General features: G+C 44.8%; 1 protein-coding gene across 2 annotated transcripts; it reads right to left on the bottom strand.

Moving 5' to 3' along the window:
* Window positions 1–4,602: 4,602 nt before the first annotated feature.
* CHRNA6 (cholinergic receptor, nicotinic, alpha 6 (neuronal)) lies at window positions 4,603–20,416 on the bottom strand. Of its 2 annotated transcripts, XM_012001042.1 has the most exons (6): window positions 19,982–20,416; window positions 16,687–16,826; window positions 10,748–10,792; window positions 8,902–9,011; window positions 7,820–8,798; window positions 4,603–5,271 (listed from the first exon to the last, which is right to left on the bottom strand). In XM_012001042.1, the coding sequence occupies exons 1-6, from the start codon at window positions 20,058–20,060 to the stop codon at window positions 5,140–5,142; spliced, it is 1,485 nt and encodes a 494-aa protein (XP_011856432.1). In that variant the 5' UTR covers window positions 20,061–20,416; the 3' UTR covers window positions 4,603–5,139. The 2 variants fall into 2 exon arrangements, with proteins under 2 accessions (XP_011856432.1, XP_011856433.1); XM_012001043.1 differs by lacking the exon at window positions 10,748–10,792.
* Window positions 20,417–25,591: the final 5,175 nt, after the last annotated feature.

The raw sequence follows: 25,591 nt of genomic DNA, 5'->3' as shown, positions 1-25,591 counted from the left end.
TAAGTTCAAGATTCTCTCTCCCCTAAGGGTCACTGAGCAACTTCTGGAAAGCTGAACTGAGCAGTCTAAGGCATGCTCAAGTAGAAAGGTATGTGTTAAGAAGTCAGGATGGGGTTTGCTTGACCCTGGCTGGGAGCACTCTCCTCCCATCTTCCTGCGATGCAGTTCCTTTTTCTATTTTATTTGTTTTATTTTGTGACAGGGTCTCGTTCTGTTGCCCAGGCTGAATGCAATAGCATGATCATAGCTCACTGCAACCTTGACCTCCTGGCCTCAAGTAATCCTCCCACTTCAGCCTCATGAGTAGCTGGGACTGCAGGTGCCAGCACATCCAGCTAATTTTTGTATTTTTTGTAGAGACGGGGTTTCATCATGTTGCCCAGGCTGGTCTCAAACTCCTGGACTCAGGTAATCCCTCCGCTTCAGCCTCCCATAGTGCTGGGATTACAGGCATCAGCCACCGCACCTGGCTGCAATGCAATTCTTGAAAGTCTTGTTTTTATATCTGATGGGCAATTAATATACAGAACATATCAAGAACTCCTACAACTCAACAACTCAAAAAACAAACTGATTTTTTTTATTTTTTGAGATGGAGTCTCACTCTGTTGCCAAGCTGGAGTGCAGTGGCACAATCTCTGCTCGCTGCAACCTCCACCTCCTGGGTTCAAGTGATTCTCCTGCCTCAGCCTCCCAAGTAGCTGGGACTACAGGTGTGCACCATCATGCCCAGCTAATTTTTGTATTTTTAGTAGAGATGGGGTTTCACCATGTTGGCCAGGATGGTCTCAATCTCTTGACCTTGTGATCTGCCTGCCTCGGCCTCCCAAAGTGCTGGGATTACAGGCGTGCACCACAACGCAAGGCCACAAATAACCTGATTTTTAAAATGGGTGAAGGACTTAAATAGACATTTCTCCACAGAAGATATACAAATGGCCGGTAAGCACATGAAAAAATGCTTAACATTGTTAATCATTAGGGAAACACAAAACAAAACCACCATGAGACATCACCTCTTACCCATTAGGATGGCAACTGCCAAAAACCCCAGAAAATAACAAGTGTTGGTGAGGATGTCGAGAAATCAAAACCCTTGTGCACTGCTGGTGGGAATATGTAAAATGGTGCAGCCCTGTGGAAAACAGTATAATGATTCCTCAGAAAATTAAAAATAGAATAACCATGGGTACAAAGAAATAGAAAGAATGAGTAAGATCTAGTATTTGCTAACACAATAGGGTGACTAGTAAAATATGATTTAATTGTACATTTAAAAATAACTAAAAGAGTATAATTAGATTGTAACACAAAGGATAAATGCTTGAGGTAACGGACACCCCATTTATAATAATCACCAATGTGATTATTACACATTGTGCACCTATATAAAAATATCTCACATAACCCATAAATATATACAAGTACTATTTACCCACAAAAATTAAAAATTAAAAAATAGAATAACTATCTGATCCAGCAATTTCACTTCTGAGTGTATACCTAAAATAACTGAAAGCAGTAACTCAGAATTATTTGTAAGCTTAAGTTCATGGCAGCAGGCAAAAGGTAGAAGCAACCCAAGTGTCCATTGACAGGTGAATGGATACATAAAGTTCGGTAAATACACACGACACTATATTATTCAGCCTTGAAAAGGAAAGAAATGTTGACACATGCTACGATATAGATGCACCTTGAAGCTGTTTACACTATGTGAAATAAACCAGTCACAAAAGGACAAACACAATATGATTCCACTTATTTGAGGTACCCAGAGTGGTCAAATTCATAGAGACTGAAAGTAGAATGGGGGTTGCCTGTGAGGTAGGACAGGAGGAGCAGTAATTGCTTACTGGGTACAGGGTTTCAGTTTTGCAGGACAAAGAGTTATGGAGATGGATGGTGCTGAAGGTTGTACAACAACATGAAGGCATTATGGGCTGTGTGTGGTGGCTCACGCCTGTAACCCCAGCACTTTGGGAGGCCGAGGTGGGCGGATCACGAGGTCAGGAGATTGAGACCATTCTGACCAACATGATGAAACCCTGTCTCTACTAAAATACAAAAAATTAGCCGGGCGTGGTGGTGTGTGCCTGTAGTCCCAGCTACTTGGGAGGCTGAGGCAGGGGAATCACTTGAACCCTGGAGGCGGAGGTTGCAGTGAGCAGAGATTGTGCCACTGCACTCCAGCCTGGTGACAGAGCAAAACTCCATCTTAACAAAAAAGAAGGCATTTAATACCATTGAACTGGATGCTTAAAAATGGCTAAGATAGGAAATTTTACATTATATGATTTTACCACAGTTAAAAAAAGGTAAATGAAATTAAATATTGATTGGGCTTAGAAATAAAAAATAAAGTATTGTGTAACAACCAATCCTCTATAAAGACAGGAAGATAAAAGGTAGGTACTACAGTCACCAACATTACAGGGAATAAAAAATGCTCTAAAATAGAGTCATTCAGGCTGGGTGCGGTGGCTCATGCCTGTAGTCCCAGCACTGCGGGAGGTTGAGGCGGGTGGATCACTTCAGGTTAGGAGTTCGAGACCAGCCTGGCCAACATGGCAAAACTCCATCCCTACTAAAAGTACAAAAATTAGCCAGGCATGGTGCAGGCCCCTGTAATCCCAGCTACTCAGGAGGCTGAGGCAGGAAAATCGCTTGAACCCGGGAGGAGGAGGTTGCAATGAGCCGGCACCGTGCCACTGCACTCCAGCCTGGATGACAGAGTGAGAGTCTGTCTCAAAAAAATAAAGAAAGAATAAAAAATAAAATAGAGTCATTCAAATTCAAGACCTCTGCCTAACGTCCTACAGAGAACCTCAAGCTCCAGCAGAAAAAAGACAAAGAAGAATTCACATGGTAGTCATAAAAATTATGATGTACCAACACAATGTTAATTATGCCATCATAAAAATTATACTTCAAGACTCTGTAAAGGAGAATGTTGCTGATATTATGTTTTAAGGAAACGGCATTGCAAGGTAAAATTGAAGTGCTTGCATATAGACAAAGACTAGAAGGGAAAAGGCACAAATGAAATTATTTCCTTTGCTAGATTTGATTTATTGTTTTCTGCCTTAAAATACATGTTTAAAAGTGTTATAATATTTATACGACAAATAAGAAGATAATCAGAGTATGATAAAACAGAATTCCCAAGCTCCTCCCTCTCAGAAAAGGAATTGCTCCAAAAGCTCCAAGATTATAATTCCTTATAGAAGAAATATGCATGTGGCATTGGACCCAACTTAAAACTAAAAACCTAAATGAAAATTTTAAAAAAGAAATAACTTAGGCCAGGCGCTGTGGCTCACGCTTATAATCTCAGCATTTTGGGAGGTCGAGGCAGGCAGATCACCTGAGATCAGGAGTTTGAGACCAGCCTGATCAACATGGAGAAACCCCATCTCTATTAAAAATATAAAATTAGCTGGGCATGATGACACATGCCTGTAATCCCAGTTACTCAGGAGGCTGAGGCAGGAGAATCGCTTGAACCCGCAAGGCAGAGGTTACAGTGAGCCCAGATCGCGCCATTGCACTCCAGCCTGGGCAACAAGAGTGAAACTTTGTCTCAAAAAAAAAGGAAAAGAAAAGAAATAACTTTATTTTCAATATCAGTACAATGAAGAAATGAAAACTGTTGATGAAAAAAGACTAGATGTCTGGGCGCGGTGGCTCACGCCTGTAAATCCTGGCACTTTGGGACGCTGAGGCGGGTGGATCACTTGAGGTCACGAGTTCGAGACCAGCCTGGCCAACATGGTGAAATCCTGTCTCTACTAAAAATACAAAAATTAGCTGGGCGTGGTGGCACACACCTGTAGTCCTAGCTACTCGGGGGAGCTGAGGCAGGAGAATCACTTGAACCAGGGAAATCAGAGGTTGCAGTGAGCCGAGATTGAGCCATTACACTCCAGCCTGGGTGTTGCAGCAAGACAGTGTCTCAAAAAAAAAAAAAAAAAAAAAATTAAAAAGACTAGAAAGACAACTTTTTCCAACCCACAACAAAAGGGTTGCTTTGGGTTTCCCTGGCCATGTCTCGTCATGTTCTCCTATTCTGGTTGCTCTAGTGACATTCCCCAGATGACATCTGGCCTGCAGTCTTCATAGCTACTACTTTTCCTAAGAAGCTACAAGCACTTGTGTGAAAGAATCCACTGCTGTCACCCTTGCAATGCCTAGCACAGTGCTGGGTTTCCCCTCAAGCTTCTTGCCAGATGAATGCTAAGCAAATACAGCCTGTTGAGAAAGACTCTGACTATCTGGTAGTTTTTATTTATTGATTTATTTTTGAGACAGAGTCTCACTCTGTCACCCAGGCTGGAGTGCAGTGGTGTGATCATGGCTCACTGTAACCTCAACCTCCCAAGCTCAAGCAATCCTCCCCACATCAGCCTCCCAAATAGCTAGGACCACAGGTGCAAAACACCACAGTGGCTAATGTTTTTAATTTTGTAACACAGGGTCTCCCTATGTTGCCCAGGCTGGTCTCGAATTCCTGGGCTCAAGCAATCCTCCTTCTTCAGCCTCCAAAGTGCTGGGATTACAGGCGTGAGCCACCACACCTGGCCAAACTGTTTTTTTTTTTAAAAAACAAACAATCTATATCAAATAATGCTGAGGAGGGTGAGCTACATCACAGAGACATGCACAAGAAATCAAGGATGCAATAGTTCACAAGTATTGTAAACGGTTCACAAATGTTGCAAGGTCCAATTCCCGGAGTTCACCTGTCACCTGTCATAATACTGAGAAACAGCAACCGCTGGAGGTAAAGCAGAACTTCTTAGTGTGGCTTGATGTAAATTACATAGTTAGGCTGTATTGTAAGTCATTTGTGTCCTGGGAAGCCAAGTACACAGACATGAGAAAACTGACCTGATACTGTAGCCGTGGGTGCTGCCCAATCTAGGCACTAATGTCATAACACTTCTCACTTCTCCCCCTGTGCTACACTGGAGGATATTCCGCCTCCTCAGGTGCAAGAAAGTCCTCTTTTTCCATCTAGCCATCAGCTTTAGCAGATGGGGGACTTGCGTGGGAAGCCTTTGCGTTCCTTTCCTTGTGGCAGGGAATGCAGAACAAATATGGTGTCTGTAAATTTCTGAACATAAAGGAAAATACATTTTAAGATTTTCCTGTGTTCCCAAGTAGTGGCTGTAGAAATAGCCCTGCAGTTCCAAACACACAGACAATTATAAATACCCAAAGAAATACTCTGTCCACCACCATGGCCACGTATTTCCAGTCATCTTCTACCTGAAATGCAAACAAAAATTAAGAGCTGTTTTAAAAAACCAAAATCATAAGAAACATGCGTTGTTTCATCAATAAGCTGCTTCTTTTTCAAAGAAGGTTTCTCTGGCACATTTTAAAGCAAATATTAGCCAGGCAGGCAGATCACCTGAGGTCAGGAATTCGACACCAGCCTGGCCAACATGGTGAAACCCCATCTCTACTAAAAATACAAAAACTAGCCAGGCGTGGTGGCATGTGCCTGTAGTCCTAGCTACTCGGGAGTCTGAGGCAAGAGAATCGCTTGAACCCAGGAGGTGGAGGTTGCAGCGAACCAAGATCACACCATTGCACTCCAGCATGGGTGACAAGAGTAAGACTCCATTTCGAAAAATAAATAAAAATAAAAATAAAGCAAATATTGGTATTTGGTGAATCCATGTCTCCTGTATAGGACACACAAGACATTTTGTTTCGTCCGCAGAGGGCGAATGCACAGCCTCTGTGAGAGCCTCAGACAGCAGAGTCTGCGGCAAAGCCCTGACTCCGTGGGTCCCCAGGGACTTTCCCAACTGCAAGAGACACTACTGAGAAGCAGCTGCTCAGAGAGCTAGACTCATGCTTTGCAACGCTGGGTAGTCTGGCTCCATGGCAAGTCTGGGGAATGAGTTTGACGCAGCAGGTACCGCTGGGGGTGCAGGACATGAGGTATGATTGAGAACCACTTCATCAGGAATAGGCAGCCCTCCAGCCCTCAAAGGGATACTGGCCATGGAGAGCTGGTTGTATTTCTCTCAGTTCCTGACCCTCCAGCCTTCTGCCACTGTCTCTGTACTTGTGTCTTGAGAGCCCTAACTGGTAGTGATTAAGTCAACAGCAGCTGTTTCTTAAATTTAAAAAAAAAAAAAAAATGTTAGGGACAGGATTTTGCTGTGTTGCCCAAGCTGAAGTGCAGTGGTGTGATTGCGGCTCACTGAAACCTGGAACTCCTGGGCTCAAGCAATCCTCCAGCCTTAGCCTCCCAAGTAGCTGGGACAACAGACATGGCAAATTTTTTAAAATTTGTTTTTTAGAAACGGGGTCTCAATATGTTGCCCAGGCTGGTCTCAAACTCCTGGCCTTACTTAAACAATTCCCCAGCCTTGGCCTCCAAAAGTGCTGCAATTACAGCCATGCGCCACCATGCCCTGCTAATTTTTGTATTTTTTGTAGAGAGAGGGTCTTCTTTTAAATTGTATGAAGGTGAATTTTTCTGGGCTCTCTTGTCCCGTGACACATCCGCATGACAGCCATTCACAGCATCCTCCTCCTACACCAACAGGGTGGACTTTCGGTCTCACAGTATCCTTTCACTAGGAGTGATGGCTGCCAGCAGCTGCAGTCTGAAGTCAAACCCAGACACCTGGCCCAAGTTTCAGATGCCCTCCGCTAGTCACCCACATGCTGTGGGAAATTGGCATGATTCTCTTGAGCTCTGTCTTTGGAGGCTGAGGGAGGCACATGCTGCTATAGTTAGACTCTGGGCAGCAGGAGCAGAGTACGTGAATGCTAAAAATATCCCTGGGGCTCATTTCACCAGCACCTAAATCCCTCTCAAGTAGGACAAGTGGAGCCAGAGCTGCCGGAGCGAAAGCACTCCTGCCCTCTCCCATGTCTCCCAGCACCCCCAGGCTGCACGCTACTCTGAACTCATTTCTCCTTCCCTCTGGGGCAGCTTTTCTCTCTCTACCTTTTTATTTGCCGCTGTTTCTTGTGCAGGGGCTTTTTTTTTTTTTTTTTTTTTTTTTTTCTGAGACAGGACCCTGATCTGTCGTCTATCTCCCAGGCTGCAGCCTCAAACTCCTGGGCTCAAGCAATCCTCCCACCTTAGCTTCTTGAGTGGCTGGGACTACAGGTATGCACCAACACGCCTGCTAATTTTTTTTTTTTTTTTTGGTAGTTCAGAGTCTCGCTATGTTGCTCAGGCTGAGGTTCTTGGTTTCATTAACTGAGGTTGCCCTGAGTTTGTTTATTTTTATTTTTGAGATGGAGTCTCGCTCTGTCATCCAGGCTGGAGTGCAGGGGTGTGATCTCGGCTCACTGTAACCTCCACCTTCTGGGTTCAAGAGATTCTCCTGCCTCAACCTCCCAAGTAGCTGGGATTACAGGCCTGTGCCACCATGCCTGGTTAATTTTTATATTTTTAGCAGAGACGGGGTTTCCCCATGTTGGTCATGCTGGTCTCAAACTCCTGACCTCAGGTGATCTGCCCACCTTGGCCTCCCAAAGTGCTAGGATTACAGGGGTGAGCCACGTGCCCGGCCCTGAATGTTTATTTTAAGCAAATTTTACCTGAGTTCACATTTCTGGAGGTGGAGATTTGCTCTAGGGCTGTTGCACCTGACCCCACTCCACTGGCAGGTGTGACCCTGTCAGTCCACCCATAACCACACAATAACAAAGCCAGGTCTCAGAGCAAGGCTGCAGGACTGTCTCAGGAACAACACTCACACTGAAGGTCTGACTGTGCCTCCAGAGTGCCCATAGGCTGCGAAGGGTGCAAGCTGGCTGGGTGGAGGGAACACACATTTACCTCCTTGGTTTCATTGTGGCTCTTCATGTTTTCCGCTATGAATTGAACACTGTTAATCACATCTTCAACTTCAGGCGAGTGCTCCCAATTTTCCACCATCCACTGTAACGGCTGATGATTTAATCTTCTCTTGCTGGTGGCAAGTTCATTTGACTTGTGATAGTGGAAGCATTCTTTAAGATGTCTGGGTTCCCCAAGGCTTGCAAACTTGCCTTTGGCAGGCCTCCTGGCAAGGCCTCTGGGCACTGTATCAGAGCCTGTGCCCCCTGTCTTGTCCAGAGGCCACCTCATCAGCAGGACTTGGGGCAGCAGCTTCAGGAAAACTGTCTTCACCCACCTGGGCATGGTGTGTGTGGTTGGGGTGCGGTAGTGTATGTTCAACACAAACACAGTCACCACGATGGACAGTGTGACAAAGATCATGGTAAACAGCAGGTACTCACCCACCAGTGGGACCACCAGAGATGTGGACGGGATGGTCTCTGTGATGACCAGCAAAAACACAGTCAGAGAAAGCAGGACTGAAATACAAAGCGTCACTTTTTCACCACAGTCTGAAGGAAGGTAAAAGACCAACACGGTTAGAAATGAAATAAAGAGACAGGGGATGATCAGATTAATTGTGTAAAACATCGGCAATCTTCTAATGTAGAAAGAATAGGTTATATCTGTGTATATCTCTTCACAACAGTTGTATTTGATATCATGTTTGTAGCCAGAGGCATCAATAATTTCCCATTCACTGTTTTCCCAAAAATCATTCATATCCACTTTTGATCCAATAATTAGAAGATCAATTTCAGCTTTGTCATACGTCCAGGAACCAAATTTTAGGGAACAGTTTTGATGATCAAAAGGGAAAAAGGTGATATCCATAGGGCAGGAACTCTTAAAAATAGCTGGTGGAGTCCAGGTTATCATGCCATTGTATTTAAGAAGAGCTTTTGTCTTGCCTTCCACTTGGAAGTCACCAACAGCACTGCAAAGCAAGTCAGACACCATTAGTAACACTCCCTTTGCTATAGGCCAGAATACACCAACAGCAGCTTTGGAAAGAGGCTACAGTGGTCAGAGACCCATACTTGTTATAGAGAACAATGTCGGGCTTCCAAATCTTATCCGCGGGAACTCGAAGAGTCTCAATGCCATCATATTCCATTGGATCCCAGCGCAATTTATAATCATTCCAGATCTAAAATAAATAGAAATCGGCTTTTAAAATTTCTTAATAACTTTCTGGCCAGGCACGGTGGCTCATGCCTGTAATCCCAGCACTTTGGGAGGCCAAGGCGGGCAGATCACTTGAGGTCAGGAGTTCAAGACCTGGCCAACATAGTGAAACCCCGTCTCTACTAAAAATACAAAAATTAGCTGGGTGTGGTGGCACGCGCCTGTAGTCCCAACTAGTCAGGAGGCTGAGGCAGGCGAATCACTTAAACCTGGGAGGCAGAGTTTGCAGTGAGCTGAGATCATGTCACCATACTACAGCCTGGGTGACAGAGTGAGACTATCTGGAAAAAAAAAAAATCGTTTCTTAATATCTTTCTTCCAATGTTAACTTTATGATGGTTCAACAGTTGTTTTTCAAAAAAGAATACATTCAGCTGGGCACGGTGGCTCACACCTGTAATCCCAGCACTTTGGGAGGCTGAGGTGGGCAGATCACGAGGTCAGGAGATCGAGACCATCCTGGCTAACACGGTGAAACCCCGTCTTTACTAAAAATACAAAAAAAAAAAAAAAAAAAAAAAAAGCAGCCAAGCATGGTGGCAGTCGCCTGTAGTCCTAGCTACTCGGGAGGCTGAGGCAGGAGAATGGTGTGAACCTGGGAGTCGGAGCTTGCAGTGAGCCAAGATCGCACCACTGCACTCCAGCCTGGGTGACAGAACAAGACTCCGTCAAAAAAAAAAAAAAAAAAAAGGTAAAAAGAATACATTCTTATTTGAAGAATGCATTGGTTTCTATCAAAATCCGGACAATTTTATCCATGGGGAACAGGGAGCTAAATAGCTAAGCTGATTTAGGCAAATATTTCATTAGATAATTATGTATTGACTATTAGTTAGCAGGTCAACGTTTTAGGCTTAACTTCCATATTCCATGAGGTACAACACTCACACTGGAGTGGCAACCCATTTCTAATATCAAAAAGTTCAAGGGTACGATGATAAGTTTTGGATTTTCTTTTAACAAAATCTGAATAAATGATTAAGACTTCCTTTCTGTTTTTTGGTTTTTTTTCAAGACAGACTCTTGCTCTGTTGCCCATGCTGGTAACGTAGTGGCGCAATCTTAGCTCACTGCAACTTCCGCCTCTTGGTTCAAGCAATTCTCCTGCTTCAGCCTCCCGAGTAGCTGGGTTTGGGGCGCCCGCCACCACGCCAGGCTAATTTTGTATTTTTATTAGAGACAAGGGTTCACCATGTTGGCCAGGCTGGTCTCGAACTCCTGACCTCAGGTGATCCTCCTGCCTCAGGCTCTCACAGTGCTAGGATTACAGGCGTGAGCCACTGCACCCCTCCAAGACTTTCCTAAGGAAGAAGGGGTACGACTGATAAAACCAGCTGCTGGGAATCTCATGTACATGCTCCCAAGCTCAGCTACTGACTTCTCCAAGCCTGGTCAAGCAGGGATCAAAGAGCAGGCAAGCATCCGACCCGGGAGCTCAAGTTACAGAAAAGTGGAAGATCTGAGAGCAGCAACCAGGAAGGATGGAAATCTCTATGTCAGAAGGACCTCTGTCACTAGGTGTCTGCACCTGTGAAGCATGCATCAAGTCAGCTATTACCAGAGCTGCACTTTAGCCTTTGGAGATGACCTAGAGGATAATATTTTATATTCTAAAACCAGTTGGAGATGGAACAAGGTAGTGCTTGTGGGTTTTATCCATTTGACATCATTAAGCCAACAGATGATATAGGCACATACGTGACGCAGCCACAAATTGGTTTCCATGATCTGGTTTACTTCATCCTGGGAAGAAGAAATAATATTTTTAGCCTCAAATGTGCTTGCCATAGAGGTGAGTCTTAGAGCAAAAATTACAACTAAAAAGAACCAAATCTGACATATTCATGCCAGTGAAAGAAGACTTAAAGGCAACGTGTGAAAGCATTCAGCATGCAAGCAGAAATGCAGCATTTTCACATCTGGCTCCAGCCCTGTGGATTTTGAGAGGAAATGTGGCTTTAAACTCTTTCATAGCTGATTTAAGTCTCACCTCTTCTGTGAAGTGCTTCTGATCTCTGCAGCCCATCAAGTTTTCTAGTTCCATGAAAGGAAGGAAAGAAAAGAAGAGCGACAGCAGGAAGGAGGGAGGGAGATGCTACAGATAGTGGTGGGGATTCCAATCCTGCAGTGTTTTTGCCTGTTCCCTAAACGCCTCCCATCCCCGACTGTGCCTCAGGGCTCTCCAGGCTCTGAGTCCTGAGACCCCTGCCCTGGGATTCCACCTTAAAATGTCAGCCTCAGTCGGCCGGGCACAGTGGCTCACACCTGCAATCCCAGCATTCTGGGAGGCCGAGGCGGGTGCATCACCTGAGGTCAGGAGTTCGAGACCACCCTGGCCAACATGGTGAAACCCCGTCTTTACTAAAAAATACAAAAAATTAGCCAAGTGTGGTGGCAGGTGCCTGTAATCCCAGCTACTTGGGAGGCTGAGGCAGGAGAAGTGCTTGAACCCTGGAGATGGAGGTTGCAGTGAGCCAAGATTGCGCCGTTGCACTCCAGCCCATGCGACCGAGCGAGACTCCATCTCAAAAGAAAAAAAAAAAAAAGCCTCTGCCACCATGGAATTTCCAGCTGGCAGCTGCTACTCACCCCCAGCCAAGCCACCACTTCGATCATTCACTACACAAGTATTTATTGAGTAACCACTACGTGCTCTATAAATATTGGGAATACAGCAGTAAGAGGATGGGAAAATGTCCTGCCTTCATGTGTCTTAGCTGTTAGATGGGGAGACATAAAATTACTAATAGATCTATACTATAACATAAGAGAGCGGTAAGTCCTATGAGGATAAAGGAGGAGGGAATGGTCCATGTGTGGACACAAACACACACATATGCACACACACTCATGCACACTCATACACGCACACACTCATGCACACTCACACTCATGCACACATATTCACATGTGCACACACACTCATGGTACTCTCATACACACTCATGCACACACACACTCATGCACACACTCTCACATACACTCATGAACACACGCACTCATGCACACTTTCACATACCCACTCATGAATTCTCATACACATTCGTACTCTCACACATATACCCTCATACACACTTACACACTCATACATGCACACTCACACTCATACACTGGTGCACACTCATGCACACACACACTCATGCACATAGACACACTCATACACTCAGGCACAGTCACACACTCATACACATGCTCTCACACGCTGGTGCACATGCACACACACTCATGCACACACACGCTCATGCACACACGTGCACATAGTCTCAAACACACATATCTATTTTAGATGGGATGGGCAAAGAAGGCTTCTTTGAGGAGGTAATGTTTAAGCAGATACTTAAATGACTAGAAGACAGACAGGGCTGTGTGGAGGAAGAGCATTCCAGGTGGCATTCCAAATGTAATGAGTTCCTAAGCTACCACCTCTCAGTGGGAGAACTAGCAAAGACACATCTGGCACCTTGAGCAGCCTTACGGCCCAGCAGCCTGGTGGCTGTGGTATGTCCCCAGTGGCCAGTCGTAGATTCACAAGTCTTCCTCAGTCAGCCTTGCTTCCCAAGACACCCAGGCACCCTCCAGAGTAAATGAGCTCAGTGGTGGTGGCCGAGGGAGCCGTGGTCAGGCTCAGACACCAGCTTGCCCTGGGCCAGTGGCTGCCCTGCAGTTCTCTTCTCCCCTACTCCATCCCCACTGCTGCTCCTCCTGGAAAACTCTAAACAGAAACCCTGCCAGGCTTCCTCTTTCAAATGGGCCTGTGACAAGACAGGGTAAGCCCCGGGGTTTGAAAGATCAGCAAAGGAGTTGCAGTCATGGGTTCCTGTGAGTTCCAGGAAGCAAAGAAATTATCTGTACTTATCTATTGGTCAACCAATTCATGGCTTTACAATTACACAAGCCTGCGGTCAGTGCCTTCTGGTGATGAGCGTCCCCTTGCAATCTGCAGAGTCCAGCAGGGGCTGTGTCCATAAATCCACTCACTGCTGGTCAGGAATGGACTAGCCCTGCAGTCTCGGTTCCAGGAAGGCCTCGGGGGTGAGGGTATAAGCCCTAACTGCCCTCCAAAGCCTGCTTTGTCTCTGAATGAGCACACTGTGTTCAGAAAGTTGAGATCATTTGGCAATAGCCAACTCCACAGCCTCACTTCCACAGGCTCAGAGAAGCTCCAAGTGTTATGGACATGGCCCATGGGGGTGTGGACACCTTGAGAGATGTCAGCTGACCCTATGGAGCAGGACCTGTCTGGCAAGTCGTACTCTCTCCATCCAATTCCAGATCCCACCAATGGGCATGGCACTGCTATCACACGTCCCTGCTGGAGGAATCCAAAGACCCACAGCATCAACTCCATTCCTAGCGCCATCAACCTGTACCTCCTTCTTGGAAAAATCAATTCATTGACATGGCAGCTGCATCAAAGGCTTTGAGTTATGATTTCAAATGGACTCATTTCTGGAGCAGCAGCAGACTCGGAGACTCGGATCAGAAAGGCCAAGTGGGCTGCATTACACCAAAGCTTTATCTTTGTCATTTCAGATATACCAGGCCAGCACAAACACTGGATCCCTCCGAGGGGCACCTGGTCTTGCTCCTGCACTGAAAGAAACCAGAAAACCTTCTGGCCAAGGTCATTTTGCATGACACGAACACACTTCCAGGTAGAGCCCTGGTGCTCCAGAGCCAAGCTGGGGATCAGACAGAGGGCCCCGAGGCCCTCCAGAAGGGAGGGGCAACAAAGTTTCCTGGCTGTGCCACTTCTCTCCGCCACCCCAAGTTCACCTGACAACACACAGCTATTGCACTCCTGGGCATTTATCCCAGAGACATGGAGGTTTATATTTACACCAAAACCTGTACACAAATGTTCACAGTAGCTTTATTTGCAATAGACCAAAAACTGGAATCAGCTCAAATGTCCTTTAACAAGTTAATGGTTAAAACATCGTAGTCCAAGTGTGGTGGCTCACACCTGTAATCCCCACTTTGGGAAGCCATGGTGGGCAGATCACTTGAGGTCAGGAGTTCGAGACCAGCCTGGCCAACATGGTGAAACCCCATCTCTACTAAATACACAAAAATTAGCCGGGCGTAGTGGTGCATGCCTGCAATCCCAGCTATTTGGGAGTCTGAGGCAGGAGAATCACTTGAGTCCGGGAGGCGTAGGTTGCAGTGAGCCGAGATCACGCCACTGCATTCCAGCCTGGGTGAGAGTGAGACTGTCTCAAAAACAAACAAAACAAGCAAACAAAAAAAGCAATCTGGAGTACTACTCAGCAACAAGAAGGAATGAACTACTGATATACTCAGCGACTCAGAGGAATCTCTAAAGATGATGCTGAGGGAAAAACCCAGCCCCACAAGTTTACCCACTCTATGATTCCAGTTACGTATGACATTGTTGAAAGGAGAAGATTTCAGAATGGAGGGCAGATTAGTGGGGGAAACGGGCAGAGTCTACAAGGGATCCTCTGTTATTTCTTACAACTGCATGTCAATCTATAACGATCTCAAGAAATAAAAATTCAATTTTAAAAACCTGCAGTTCCAAGTCTGCTTTGCAGCTGGAGGTAGTCAATAAGACGGAAAGCAACAACTCTTACGGAAGTCACAGAAGTCCAGGATGTACACTTTGCCCTTTTCCTCTCTTCCTTCTGTTTCTTGCAAAGAATGTGAATGTGAGGATGGGAATACATCAGTTATCTTGAACCATGAAGCAACACTGAGGGAAGAAGCCACGCACAAACAGTAGTGAAATAGAAAGAAGGAAGGAACCTTGGTCACTGCTGCCTCATCTGGTTTATACGTTTAGAATCACAGTCCGTTGGAATGATATCCCTTGGAGCTGTGCGGTGCATAACTTGGACAACTGAACATACATGTGCAACCACTAACACCGAGAAACTGACTGATATTAATCTCCTGGACTGTTAATCTTTAGATTTCTGTTGCATAAGAAAGGAATACACTTTTTGTTTTGTAAAGGCTGTGGGTTTTCTTTTAATATCTGATACTTGCAACCAAATGTAAATGCCAAAATCTGCATTTACCAGCCATTTCACCCCCATCTTCAGAATAACCTCCTGCAAGGGCGTGTCCAGCAGGGTTATGGAGTGATGCCATGCAGTGAGGTGGCCCTCACAGACTTCAGAGGAAACTCAGTTCAGCTCTCAGTTCACAACAACCTAGTACACAGCAAGAACTGCTTCCAGCCCAGCAGGAGACCAGGAACCAGGACAAAGCTACTGGAGTTGGGAAAGAGATTAGAACAGGCACCAAATAAATACTCACTAAAGGATGGGAGGGCGCATCCAGGTAAGGGGAAACATCTGGCTTTATTTTTTTCAGCCAGTGCATGCACACTTCCAGCCTGGGTCACAGATAGAGGACTGGGCCAGGGTTGGTTTCATCCACTGGGAAGTATGGACTGGAGAATGTGGTGGGGTCTGACTCATGCCTGTCATTAGGGTCTTTCCCCAGGTGTACCCAGAAGAGTCACCGCCACCTCACCCACAGAGCAAAGTCTGGGAGGAAGGAGGCCCCTTCACTATCCATGGCTGGGGCTGACTTGATGGGCAGGGCTCCCCTCCGCATGCTGTAGTCTCAAGAACGCTCCAGAGCCCCTCTCTGGAGACACTTCAGACCTCCCTTGCTTCTTAAGCCTGCATCTTCCTGGAATTTGGTCTGAACCCTGGAGCCCAGACCTTGCTGACTCAAGAGTACGGGCCTCGCCACTCCCTCTCCCTGCAATGGGGGAGCAAAGATGATCCAAAAGAAAGAGCTCCAGTCCTACTTGCCCTTGAACACAGTAGCAAGGAATTAAATTAAGATCCTCAAATTCCCATCCTTTTTTTTCTTCCCAAGGCTAAATGAAAATTGCATTTTTTTCGTTCTCATAACATAGAAGACTTAAAGCAATATTTTTTCCCCTGCTCTGTTGCCCAGGCTGGAGTGCAGTGGTGCAATCTTGGCTCACTGCAGCCTTGACCTCCTGGGCTCAAGCAATCCTCCCACCTCAGCCTTCCTAGTAGCAGGGACTATAGGCATGTGCCACCACACCTGGCTAATTTTTGCATTTTTGTAGAGACAGGAGCTTGCTATGTTGCTCAGGCTGGTCTCAAACTCTTCAATTCAAGGGATACGCCTGCTTCAGCCTCCCAAAGTGCTGGGATTACAGGGGTGAGCCACCACACCCAGCCTTAAAGCAATTTTTTAACTGTGGAGTGAAAAGGGCATGAGTTTTGGATTTAAATCTCAATTTTGCCATTTTATAGTTATAGTTAAGTGACCCTGGGAAAGTCACTTAACTGAACTTCCATTTCCTCAGCAGTGAGATGAAGATGTTGGCCACGCAGTGTTAACAGGCGTCTGGTGCACAATGGGTGCCCCATGAAGTTAGCTGCCTTTCACTCCCCCTGCAACTTTTTGATTCATAAACTGGTTCTGAAAGCACTTCAAGGAAAAACACTGCCTCACACAGACAGGTGCAGCATTGGTGGGAAAAGTGCCTGCCTCCCAAATGGATGGCTTTGAAGGGCCAGATCTCTGTAGATCTGCATTTATCTGTGTTTCTAAAATTCCTTCATTTACCGCCTGCAAAAGCGTAACAATGCTGGGGAATGCTCTGATCAGATGGCACTCACCACGTTGGCCAGCTGGGTGATGGCCACTTCAAAGTGCACCGTGACGGGGTCAGAAACGTTTTCCACGGGCCTGACGAACTGGTTGTAATGAGAAAACAGTTTGTGGAAAAGCCTCTCCTCAGTTGCACAGCCCGCACCGCCTGTGAGGCCAAACAGAGGGGAGAGTTAAAGCCAGCCAGGCCACTGGCCACTGCAGAGATTCTAGGCAATTCTTCCCGGGCCCTGTGGGGAGTGGATGTCCCAGCCCATGACTGCATCCGGGTGTTGTCCCCACCTGTGCATGCTCCACCAGTGCCCATCTCACCCCACCCTCTATGCCTCAGCTGTTCACCTTTACAGTGGAGATAAAAAGAGTAATGCCTGAATTTCAGGACTAGAGCAATATCAAAGAAAATTATGTTGGTCAGAGCATTTCTTAAAGTCTAAGGCACTGCAGATATAAAGGAGTAGACACAAGGCTTGGAATCTTCGCTTATGCCACTGAAGTAACTCGCAGTCTTACTGCTGGCACTAGACCCTTTCCAGTAATTCAGGAAAATCCTGTCCTTTCTTGTCTAAAATACTGAATCAACTAACATCTGTATCTACACCAGCAAGGCGCTTAGCTGGGGAATCTTCACCAAGGAAACTGAAATAACTAGTAATTTCATGATGGTCTTTGCAAGTCATGTTCTTTTAAAAAATCAACTTTGAAGACATGAACAGACACTTCTCAAAAGAAGACATTTATGTGGCCAAGAAACATGAAAAAAAGCTCAACACCGATCATTAGAGAAACACAAATCAAAACCACAATGAGATATCATCTCACGCCAGTCAGAATGGCAATAATTAAAAAGTCAAGAAATCTGTTGATGCTGGAGAGACTATGGAGAAATAGGAACGCTTTTACGCTGTTGGTGAGAGTGCAAATTAGTTCAACCATTGTGGGAGATGATGTGGCGATTCCTCAAAGACCTAGAACCTGAAATACCATTTGACCCAGCAATCCCATTACTGGGTATATACCAAAGGAATATAAATCATTCTATTATAAACATACATGCATGTGTATGTTCACTGCAGCACTATTCACAATAGCAACGACATGGAATCAACCCAAATGCCCATCAATGATAGACTGGATAAAGAAAATGTGGTATAGGCTGGGCGCAGTGGCTCACGCTTGTAATCACAGCACTTTGGGAGGCCGAAGCAGGCAGATCACGAGGTCAGGAGATCAAGACCATCCTGGCTAACACGGTGAAACCCCGTGTCTACTAAAAACACAAAAACTTAGCCGGGTGTGGTGGTGGGTGCCTGTAGGCCCAGCGACTTCGGAGGCTGAAGCAGGAGAATGGCGTGAACCCGGGAGGCTTGAAGTGAGCTTGAAATGAGACAAGATCACGCCACTACACTCTAGCCTGGGCGACAGAGCAATACTCTGTCTCAAAAAAAAAAAAAAAAAAAAAAGAAAGAAAATGTGGTATATATGCACCATGGAATACTATGCAACCATAAAAATGAACAAGATCATGTCCTTTGCAGGGACATGGATGGAACTTGAAGCCGTTATCCTCAGCAAACTAACACAGGAATGAAAAACCAAGCACTGCATGTTCTCACTTAAAGGGGGAGCTGAACAATGAGAACACATGGACACAGGGAGGGAAACACCACACACTAGAGCCTCTTGAGGGGGTCCAGGGAGGAAGAGCATTAGGAAAAATACCTAATGCATGCTGGGCTTAATACCTAGATGATGGGTTGATCTGTGCAGCAAACCACCATGGCACACGTTTACCTGTGTAACAAACCTGCACATCCTGCCCATATACCCCAGAACTTAAAATAAAACAAAAATCAACTTTGAAATTCAGTTATTGTGGAGATTTCTGAGAATGCAAGGCTTTTAAGGCAAATTTACTTGAAACTTTTTTTTTTTTTTTGAGATGGAGTCTCGCTCTGTTGCCCAGGCTGGAGTGCAGTGGCACAATCTCGGCTCACTGCAAGCTCCACCTCCCAGGTTCATGCCACTCTCCTGTCTCAGCCTCCCAAGTAGCTGGGACTACAGGCGCCCTAATTTTTTATATTTTTAGTAGAGACGAGGTTTCACCGTGTTAGCCAGGATGGTCTCAATCTCCTGACCTCGTGATCCGCCTGCCTCGGCCTCCCAAACTGCTGGGATTACAGGCGTGAGCCACCGCGCCTGGCCACTTGAAACGTTTTTAAAAGTTGAAATTGGTTTTTAAATAATAGCACTTTCATTCACTAAGTTTTCGACAATAACTTTATGCATATCTCTTTGTATTTTTCCAAGAAAACCTTAAAAGTGGGGTTACTTGTCCTCATTTGACATAATTGATTTCATTACTACCTCCTCTACATTTTCCCTCACAGAATTTAAATTTGATACCTAACGTAGGACGCCACAAATTTCCCAAAGGGATTTATACATTGAAGGAAAAAAAATGGAAAGGGATTGAAAAGTTCATCAGGCAACACGAATGGAAAGATCTCTGTTAAATTACTAAATGGAAAGAGTTGCCTGACGAATGCCTTTGGAAACACTGAAATGCTAGGCTTTTAGCAGGAAGGACAAATTTAAGGTAAAACATCATTCTTGCCATCGTAATTAATCATGATAAACATATTTCTCCATGGCAGACAACAAATAATCCTCATTACCCATTTTCTTCCTCTTGAAGACTTTTTATAGCAGATAAACCCTTCATCAGCCTTGAAAAGCAAGTCCCCTGCAAATCTAACAGCATAAAAATGTGATTTTATTCAGCACAACAGCAGTGGTCCATTTCTAAGTTGTAACTTTTAAAATGAATGATCTTACTCATGGGATACGTTTCAGCATAATCATGTGATGTGTTTCCCCAAATGAACACAATTACCTACAAAATGGAAGAGTTCATTGACTGAGTAATAATATCAGCTAACAAATATATTACCACTTTGAAAAAACATTAAACATAACTGCCAGTAAATAAGTTCAATACAGTCACAGCAAAGATCAATAGAAAACTGTATCATTTTTCTTATATTTTCATTGGGAAAAATAAAATAAAATATGGTTTGCACTATGTTTCATGGTCCTCTCCTCCCCACCGTACCCCTCAGATTTCATCTTTTGTTACACCTAACGCATAAAAACCAAATAGATTAATTAGCAGTTGTAACAGTCGTGGTTCCTATGCAGACCACAGAATCTTTTACTAATGTATCTTCTCAAGCACAACTAGAAAAGAGAGTAAATACATGTAGCTAAAAAGGAAATAGAAGATAAAGCAGAAATGAAACCTACCTTTAAAGAAAGGTGTGAACACACACAGCCAGAGATACAAGCCCCTGTGAAAGAATCCCTGCCCCTTGCTGGTCGGCATGGTCAAAACACACTTGGATTCCTTTTTTCTAGGCAAAGGATTGTGGAAAACAAAGAACTATCAGTCAGCCACATGCATCCAACCTTGACATCATCAGAAGCCCACTGCAATCTGTGTGTGTCTTCTGAGAAATCAAAACATCCCCAGGACTTCACATGGTTATTCCCAGGATCAGAGACTGAGGCAGACATGAAGGGCGAATAAAAAGGATTCGATCTGATGTCAGATGAGTCATCACATTTCCTATCAGCCTAGATGTCTCTTCATGCAAGAAAGGGGAAGAAAAGCAGAAAGGAAATGCTGGGGCAGACAGGACCCTGGGAGGACAAGCACCTGTGAGTGGCTGAGATCTTTCTGTGGTGCAATTTCAACCATAATCTTAGGGGAATTCACTGAGCTCCAACTACAGGTAAAGCTCACGCTAGGTCCCAACAAGTTTGTTCTGACTCATGGAGTTCTCCAGTTAATCAAGGCTTAACCTTGTTAGAAAACTTTCTGCAATATGAATCCTCATTTCTCTCTTAATGAGTGCAGCTTGGAGAGAACAGAAGTTTGTTTTTGTTTTTGTTTTTCTGACTCCAGGCTTCCAGTGCCTTTTCGGAGTTCAGTGATCATCCAGGACTAGAGACTAGATGTCAGAGAATGAGAGGAATGGATACCACCTGGATATTTTCACATTTATTTAAATATTCTTATTGCAAAGCATGGTGGATCACCTCCCGGGTTCACGCCATTCTCCTGCCTCAACCTCCCGAGTAGCTGGGACTACAGGTGCCCACCACCACGCCCAGCTCATTTTTTGTATTTTTAGTAGAGACGGGGTTTCACTGTGTTAGCCAGGATGGTCTCCATCTCCTGACCTTGTGATCTGCCCACCTCGGCCTCCCAAAGTGCTGGGATAACAGGCGTGAGCCACGGCGCCCGGCCATGTCAGTGGGTTTCTAATTAATTGAGCCTCTGACCAGATATCAGTGTTGGTTAAAGAGGAGTTAGAACTGAAGAAAGACCAGGCATGGTGGCTCATGCCTATAATCCCAGCACTTTGGGAGGCCAAGGCGGGCAGATCCCTTGAGCTCAGGAGTTCAAGACCAGCCTGGGCAACATGGTGAAACCCTGTCTCTACAAAAAATACACAAAACAGTTAGCTGGGCATGGTGGCATCCACTTGTAGTTCCACCTACTTGAGAGGCTGAGGTGGGAGGATCACCCAAGCCCAGGAGTTCAAGGCTGCAGACAGCCTTGATCATGTCACTGCACTCCAGACTGGGTGACAGAATGAGACCCTTTCTCAAAAAAAAAAAAAGCCCCTCTAGAGGAGGAGTCCTTTGGAATACGCCAAAAGTCAGCGCTTGCTCCATTCTAGGAGTAGGCGAACTGCATGCCACTATACCAAGGGTGCAGAGCAGGAGGATGGGGGTTTTCATGTCCAGAGGTTGCGGAAGAGCTCCCCAGAGGCAAGGAATGCAGGAGAGAGAATATGGACTCTGGAGTCAGACAAACCCAGAGCTGGACTCTGGTCCTGAGACTCACCTGGGGGACATTGGGCAAGTCACTGAAGCTACCTCAGTCTGTCCTCATCAGAAAAATGTGATTAAATTTAGTAATATAAATCATTGAATCTCTCTCTACCAATTTTGCATGTAATTGTTATTCACTCTCTTGCCAGTTCAAATAGATAACACAATATTTAAGTAAATGTTGGAGCCTCAGCTTGTAAGAAGGATACAGTTTAAGTGCTTATAAAGAAAATACATTCTCCATTCAAAGAAAACATTTAAACTGTGCCCCCATCATCAGAAAAATGCTTGAGATTTGTCATTGAATTTACAGGTTTTCATCCTGCTCCAAACTCTTTTTGAAAATTGCAAAGATCAGGCCAGGTACAGTGGCTCAAGCCTGTAATCCCAGCACTTTGGGAGGCCGAGGCCTGAGGATCACTTGAGGTCAGGAGTTTGAGACCAGCCTGACCAACATGGTGAAACTCCGTTGCTATTAAAAATACAAACATTAGCCGGGTGTGGTGGCACTCGCCTGTAATCCTGGCTACTCGGGAGGCTGAGGCAGGAGAATCGCTTGAACCCAGGAGGTGGAAGCTGCAGTGAGCTGAGACCGTGCCATTGCACTCCAGCCTGGTGACAAAGTGAGACTCCATCTCAAAAGAAAAGAAAATTGCAGAGATGGAAGTTAAAAGCAAACACATGTATAGGGAGAAAATAAATATGTTTTCAAAAAATAAATTTAAAAAACCAAAAATTTAAAGACATTCTGTCGTTTCCTGATGTTACCTGATACTGCTTCATGTTCACATTCCAGCAATTATTTTTTGTTCAGCTATACTGTTTAAACAGTCTAAACTTTAGAGTGCTGTCCAAGGTTTAGTGAGGTGGAAAGGATAAACGGAGGTGGAGGGATACATGCAAGCCTGGACAGAAAGAGGCTGATTAATATTGGAAGAGCTTTGGTGTCTCCTGTCCCTTATTTCCCTCTTCACATTACCCCTCATTCCTCGTAGCCATTTTTAAAGGGAAATAAGAAGCAGCAGTGGATCTTAACTTTTTCAGGTCCATGAGTCAGATTGAAACTATGGATCTTGCCAGGCATGGTGCCTCACACCTGTAATCACAGCACTTTGGGAGGCTGAGGTGGGCGGATCTCCTGAGGTCAGGAGTTCAAGACCAGCCTGGTCAACATAGTGAAACCCTGGCTCTACTAGAAATACAAAAAAATTAGCCAAGTATGGTGGTGTGCACCTGTAGTCCCAGCTACTCAGAGGGCTAAGGCAGGAGAATCACTTGAACCCAGGAGGTGGTTGCAGTGAGCCGACATCACGCCACTATACTCCAGACTAGGTGACAGAATGAGACTCTGTCTCAAAAAAAAAAAAAGAAAGAAGCTATGGATCCTATACCTCCCCATATACATATGCAGATTAAACAGAATTTTGCATATGACTTCTGGGAAGTCTCAAAAAAAAAAAAAAGAAAGAAGCTATGGATCCTATACCTCCCCATATACATATGCAGATTAAACAGAATTTTTCACATGACTTCTGGGAAGTCTCAAAAAAAAAAAAAAGAAAGAAGCTATGGATCCTATACCTCCCCATATACATATGCAGATTAAACAGAATTTTGCATATGACTTCTGGGAACTCACAGATTCATTAAAAAACCAACCATAGTTGGTTTCATAGTTTCCCCCAGTATCTGTTCCCAGTCACTCTATACCATCCCTTTTAAAAAATCATACATTCTTGGGGCCAGGCACAGTGGTTCACACCTGTAATCACAGCACTCTGGGAGGCTGAGGCAGGCAGATCACGAGGTCAGGAGATTGAGACCATCCTGGCTAACACGGTGAAACCCATCTCTACTAAAAAATACAAAAAAAATGAGCTGGGCGTGGTGGCGGGTGCCTGTAGTCCCAGCTACTTGGGAGGCTGAGGCAGGAGAATGGCGTGAACCTAGGAAGCAGAGCTAGCAGTGAGCTGAGATCGTGCCACTGCACTCCAGCCTGGGCAACAGAGTGAGACTCCGTCAAAAAAAAAAAATCATACGTTCTTGGCTGCGTGTGGTGGTGTGTGCCTGTAGTCCCAGTTACTTGGGAGGCTGAGATGAGAGGATCGCTGAGCCCAGGAGGCCAAGGCTGCAGTGAGTTGTGATTGTATCACTGTACCCCAGTCTGGGCAACAGAGTGAGATGAGACCCGGCATCAAAAAATAATAATAATAATAAATAAACAATACATTCTAAAGAGCTAATGTATTAGGAAACTGATAGACTTCAGGGAATAATTGTTGGGTTTCTTTTTCTGTTTTATTTATAGAAGCTCATTTCAATTTAGAGGTTTTCTGAAATAAAAAAAAGAGGTTGATACTGTTTAATACAAAACTTTTTTTTCTTTTTTCTTTCTCTTTTTATTTTTATTTTTTTTGAGACGGAGTCTCATCTGTCATCCCAGGCTGGAGTGCATTGGTGCGATCTCAGCTCACTGCAACCTCCACCTCCCAGGTTCAAGTGATTCTCCTGCCTCAGCCTCCTGAGTAGCTGGGACTACAGGCACCTGCCACCATGCCTGGCTAATTTTTGTTTTAGTACAGACAGGGTTTCACCATGTTGGCCAGGCTGGTCTCAAACTCCTGACCTCGTGATCCGCCCACCTTGGCCTCCCAAAGTGCTGGGATCACAGGGGTGAGGCACCGCGCCTGGCCGAAACTTTTATTATAAAAATTATTTCAAGCTTCCCCTCTACCCCCATTTGCTAAATTAAATCCAGTGCTTCATTCTGCTCTGAAAATAAAGATGATTTGATATGGTTCTACAAAATTGGCTATGCTCTTGTTTGAAGTTTGAGGGTTTTTTGGCATAGAAACTGCACAAATGAACGTTTTTGTTGACCTTTCTCCAACTGTCAGTTCTCTTTAAACTCAAAATGAGAACATTCTTTAGTTGTCCATAAAGAAATATAAAGGAAATAGCCCTTTAAACATGTATTATTTATAACTCCACTGCAGCAAAAAACATCATCAATAATTTAATGATCCCATCTGCTTTTTTAAAATATCCACTGTCATTAACTCTCACATGTTCTACATCCCTAGTCGGTAGTATTTCACATCCACCACTCTTGACATGTCCAAATCACGCAGGGAAAATGAAACAGCAGTAGGGTAAGTATTCAAATTAAATGCTAATTTTAAACCACAAAGAAACATTTAATAAATCGCTAATTATAAGGAAGGCTCAAATTAACTCTACAATGCCCAGCTTTTGTCCATCAAAATTTTAAGAAAAAAAGACAGGCTTAGAACCTGGGATGGTGTCAAGCAGTGAAAGTTAAAACTGCTGAAAATGTTGAGACATTGAATAACAATTAGAGCTTCCTCTGAGCACGTCCTATGTGTCAATCACCATGCCAGGGTCTCTAAATTATCTATTTTAATCTTCACAGCAGCTCTATAAAGCAAGACCCGATTTTGCAGGTTAGGAGTTGGACACTCAGGGAGGCAAGGTGACTCGCTTAAATGTCCATCGCAGCTGATGAGTGGCTGAATTGGAATTCCAATCCAGGTCCGTCTATATCAAAGCTATGCTTTAACCTTAAGGTGATCCAAAAGTGCTGTTTAATCCATAAATACTTTTTAAGTTCAATATATTTCTAGAAAGCTGTTAGTGACATGGGCCATGGTTAGCTCCACCTGCGTCATTATTCACCACTGATCCCCTTGTTCCACTCCACAAGGTGAGGAAGCCAAGACTAATTAATACAGGGAGTTGAAACAACGGACATAATGCCAGACAGAAGTGGGAGCTGGGGAGAGTGCCCTCTTAGGCCACAAACTAATATCAGGCAAGTTTCCAACCCTGGGAGAGTGGCCAATGACAGCCACACCCATCCAGGTTGTGCCTTGCTAGCTGTGCTATGAACATCTCGAAGCTAAGAGCTGGTGGAGAGCACATGGGCCACACACCTCCAGCCAGAATGATTCCTGTACAGACCTTTGAGAGCCCTCTATCAGTAATAACCTTCTA

This window comes from Mandrillus leucophaeus, unplaced genomic scaffold (assembly GCF_000951045.1).
Source record: "Mandrillus leucophaeus isolate KB7577 unplaced genomic scaffold, Mleu.le_1.0 Scaffold649, whole genome shotgun sequence".
NCBI classification, from domain to species: domain Eukaryota; kingdom Metazoa; phylum Chordata; class Mammalia; order Primates; family Cercopithecidae; genus Mandrillus; species Mandrillus leucophaeus.
The sequence above is the reverse complement of the archived record's forward strand: the minus strand, read 5'-3'. Positions and strand labels throughout refer to the sequence as shown.

Bases quoted from the DNA above. Each gene is read 5' to 3' on its own strand.
- CHRNA6 (XM_012001042.1), bottom strand. From the start codon at position 20,060: ATGCCGACCAGCAAGGGGCAGGGATTCTTTCACAGGGGCTTGTATCTC. The intron at 10,793-16,686 runs GTGAGTGCCATC...TCTTCTTCCCAG, and splicing joins TCACCCAGCTGGCCAACGTG to GATGAAGTAAACCAGATCAT. The intron at 8,799-8,901 runs GTATGGGTCTCT...CTTGCTTTGCAG, and splicing joins GACATTGTTCTCTATAACAA to TGCTGTTGGTGACTTCCAAG.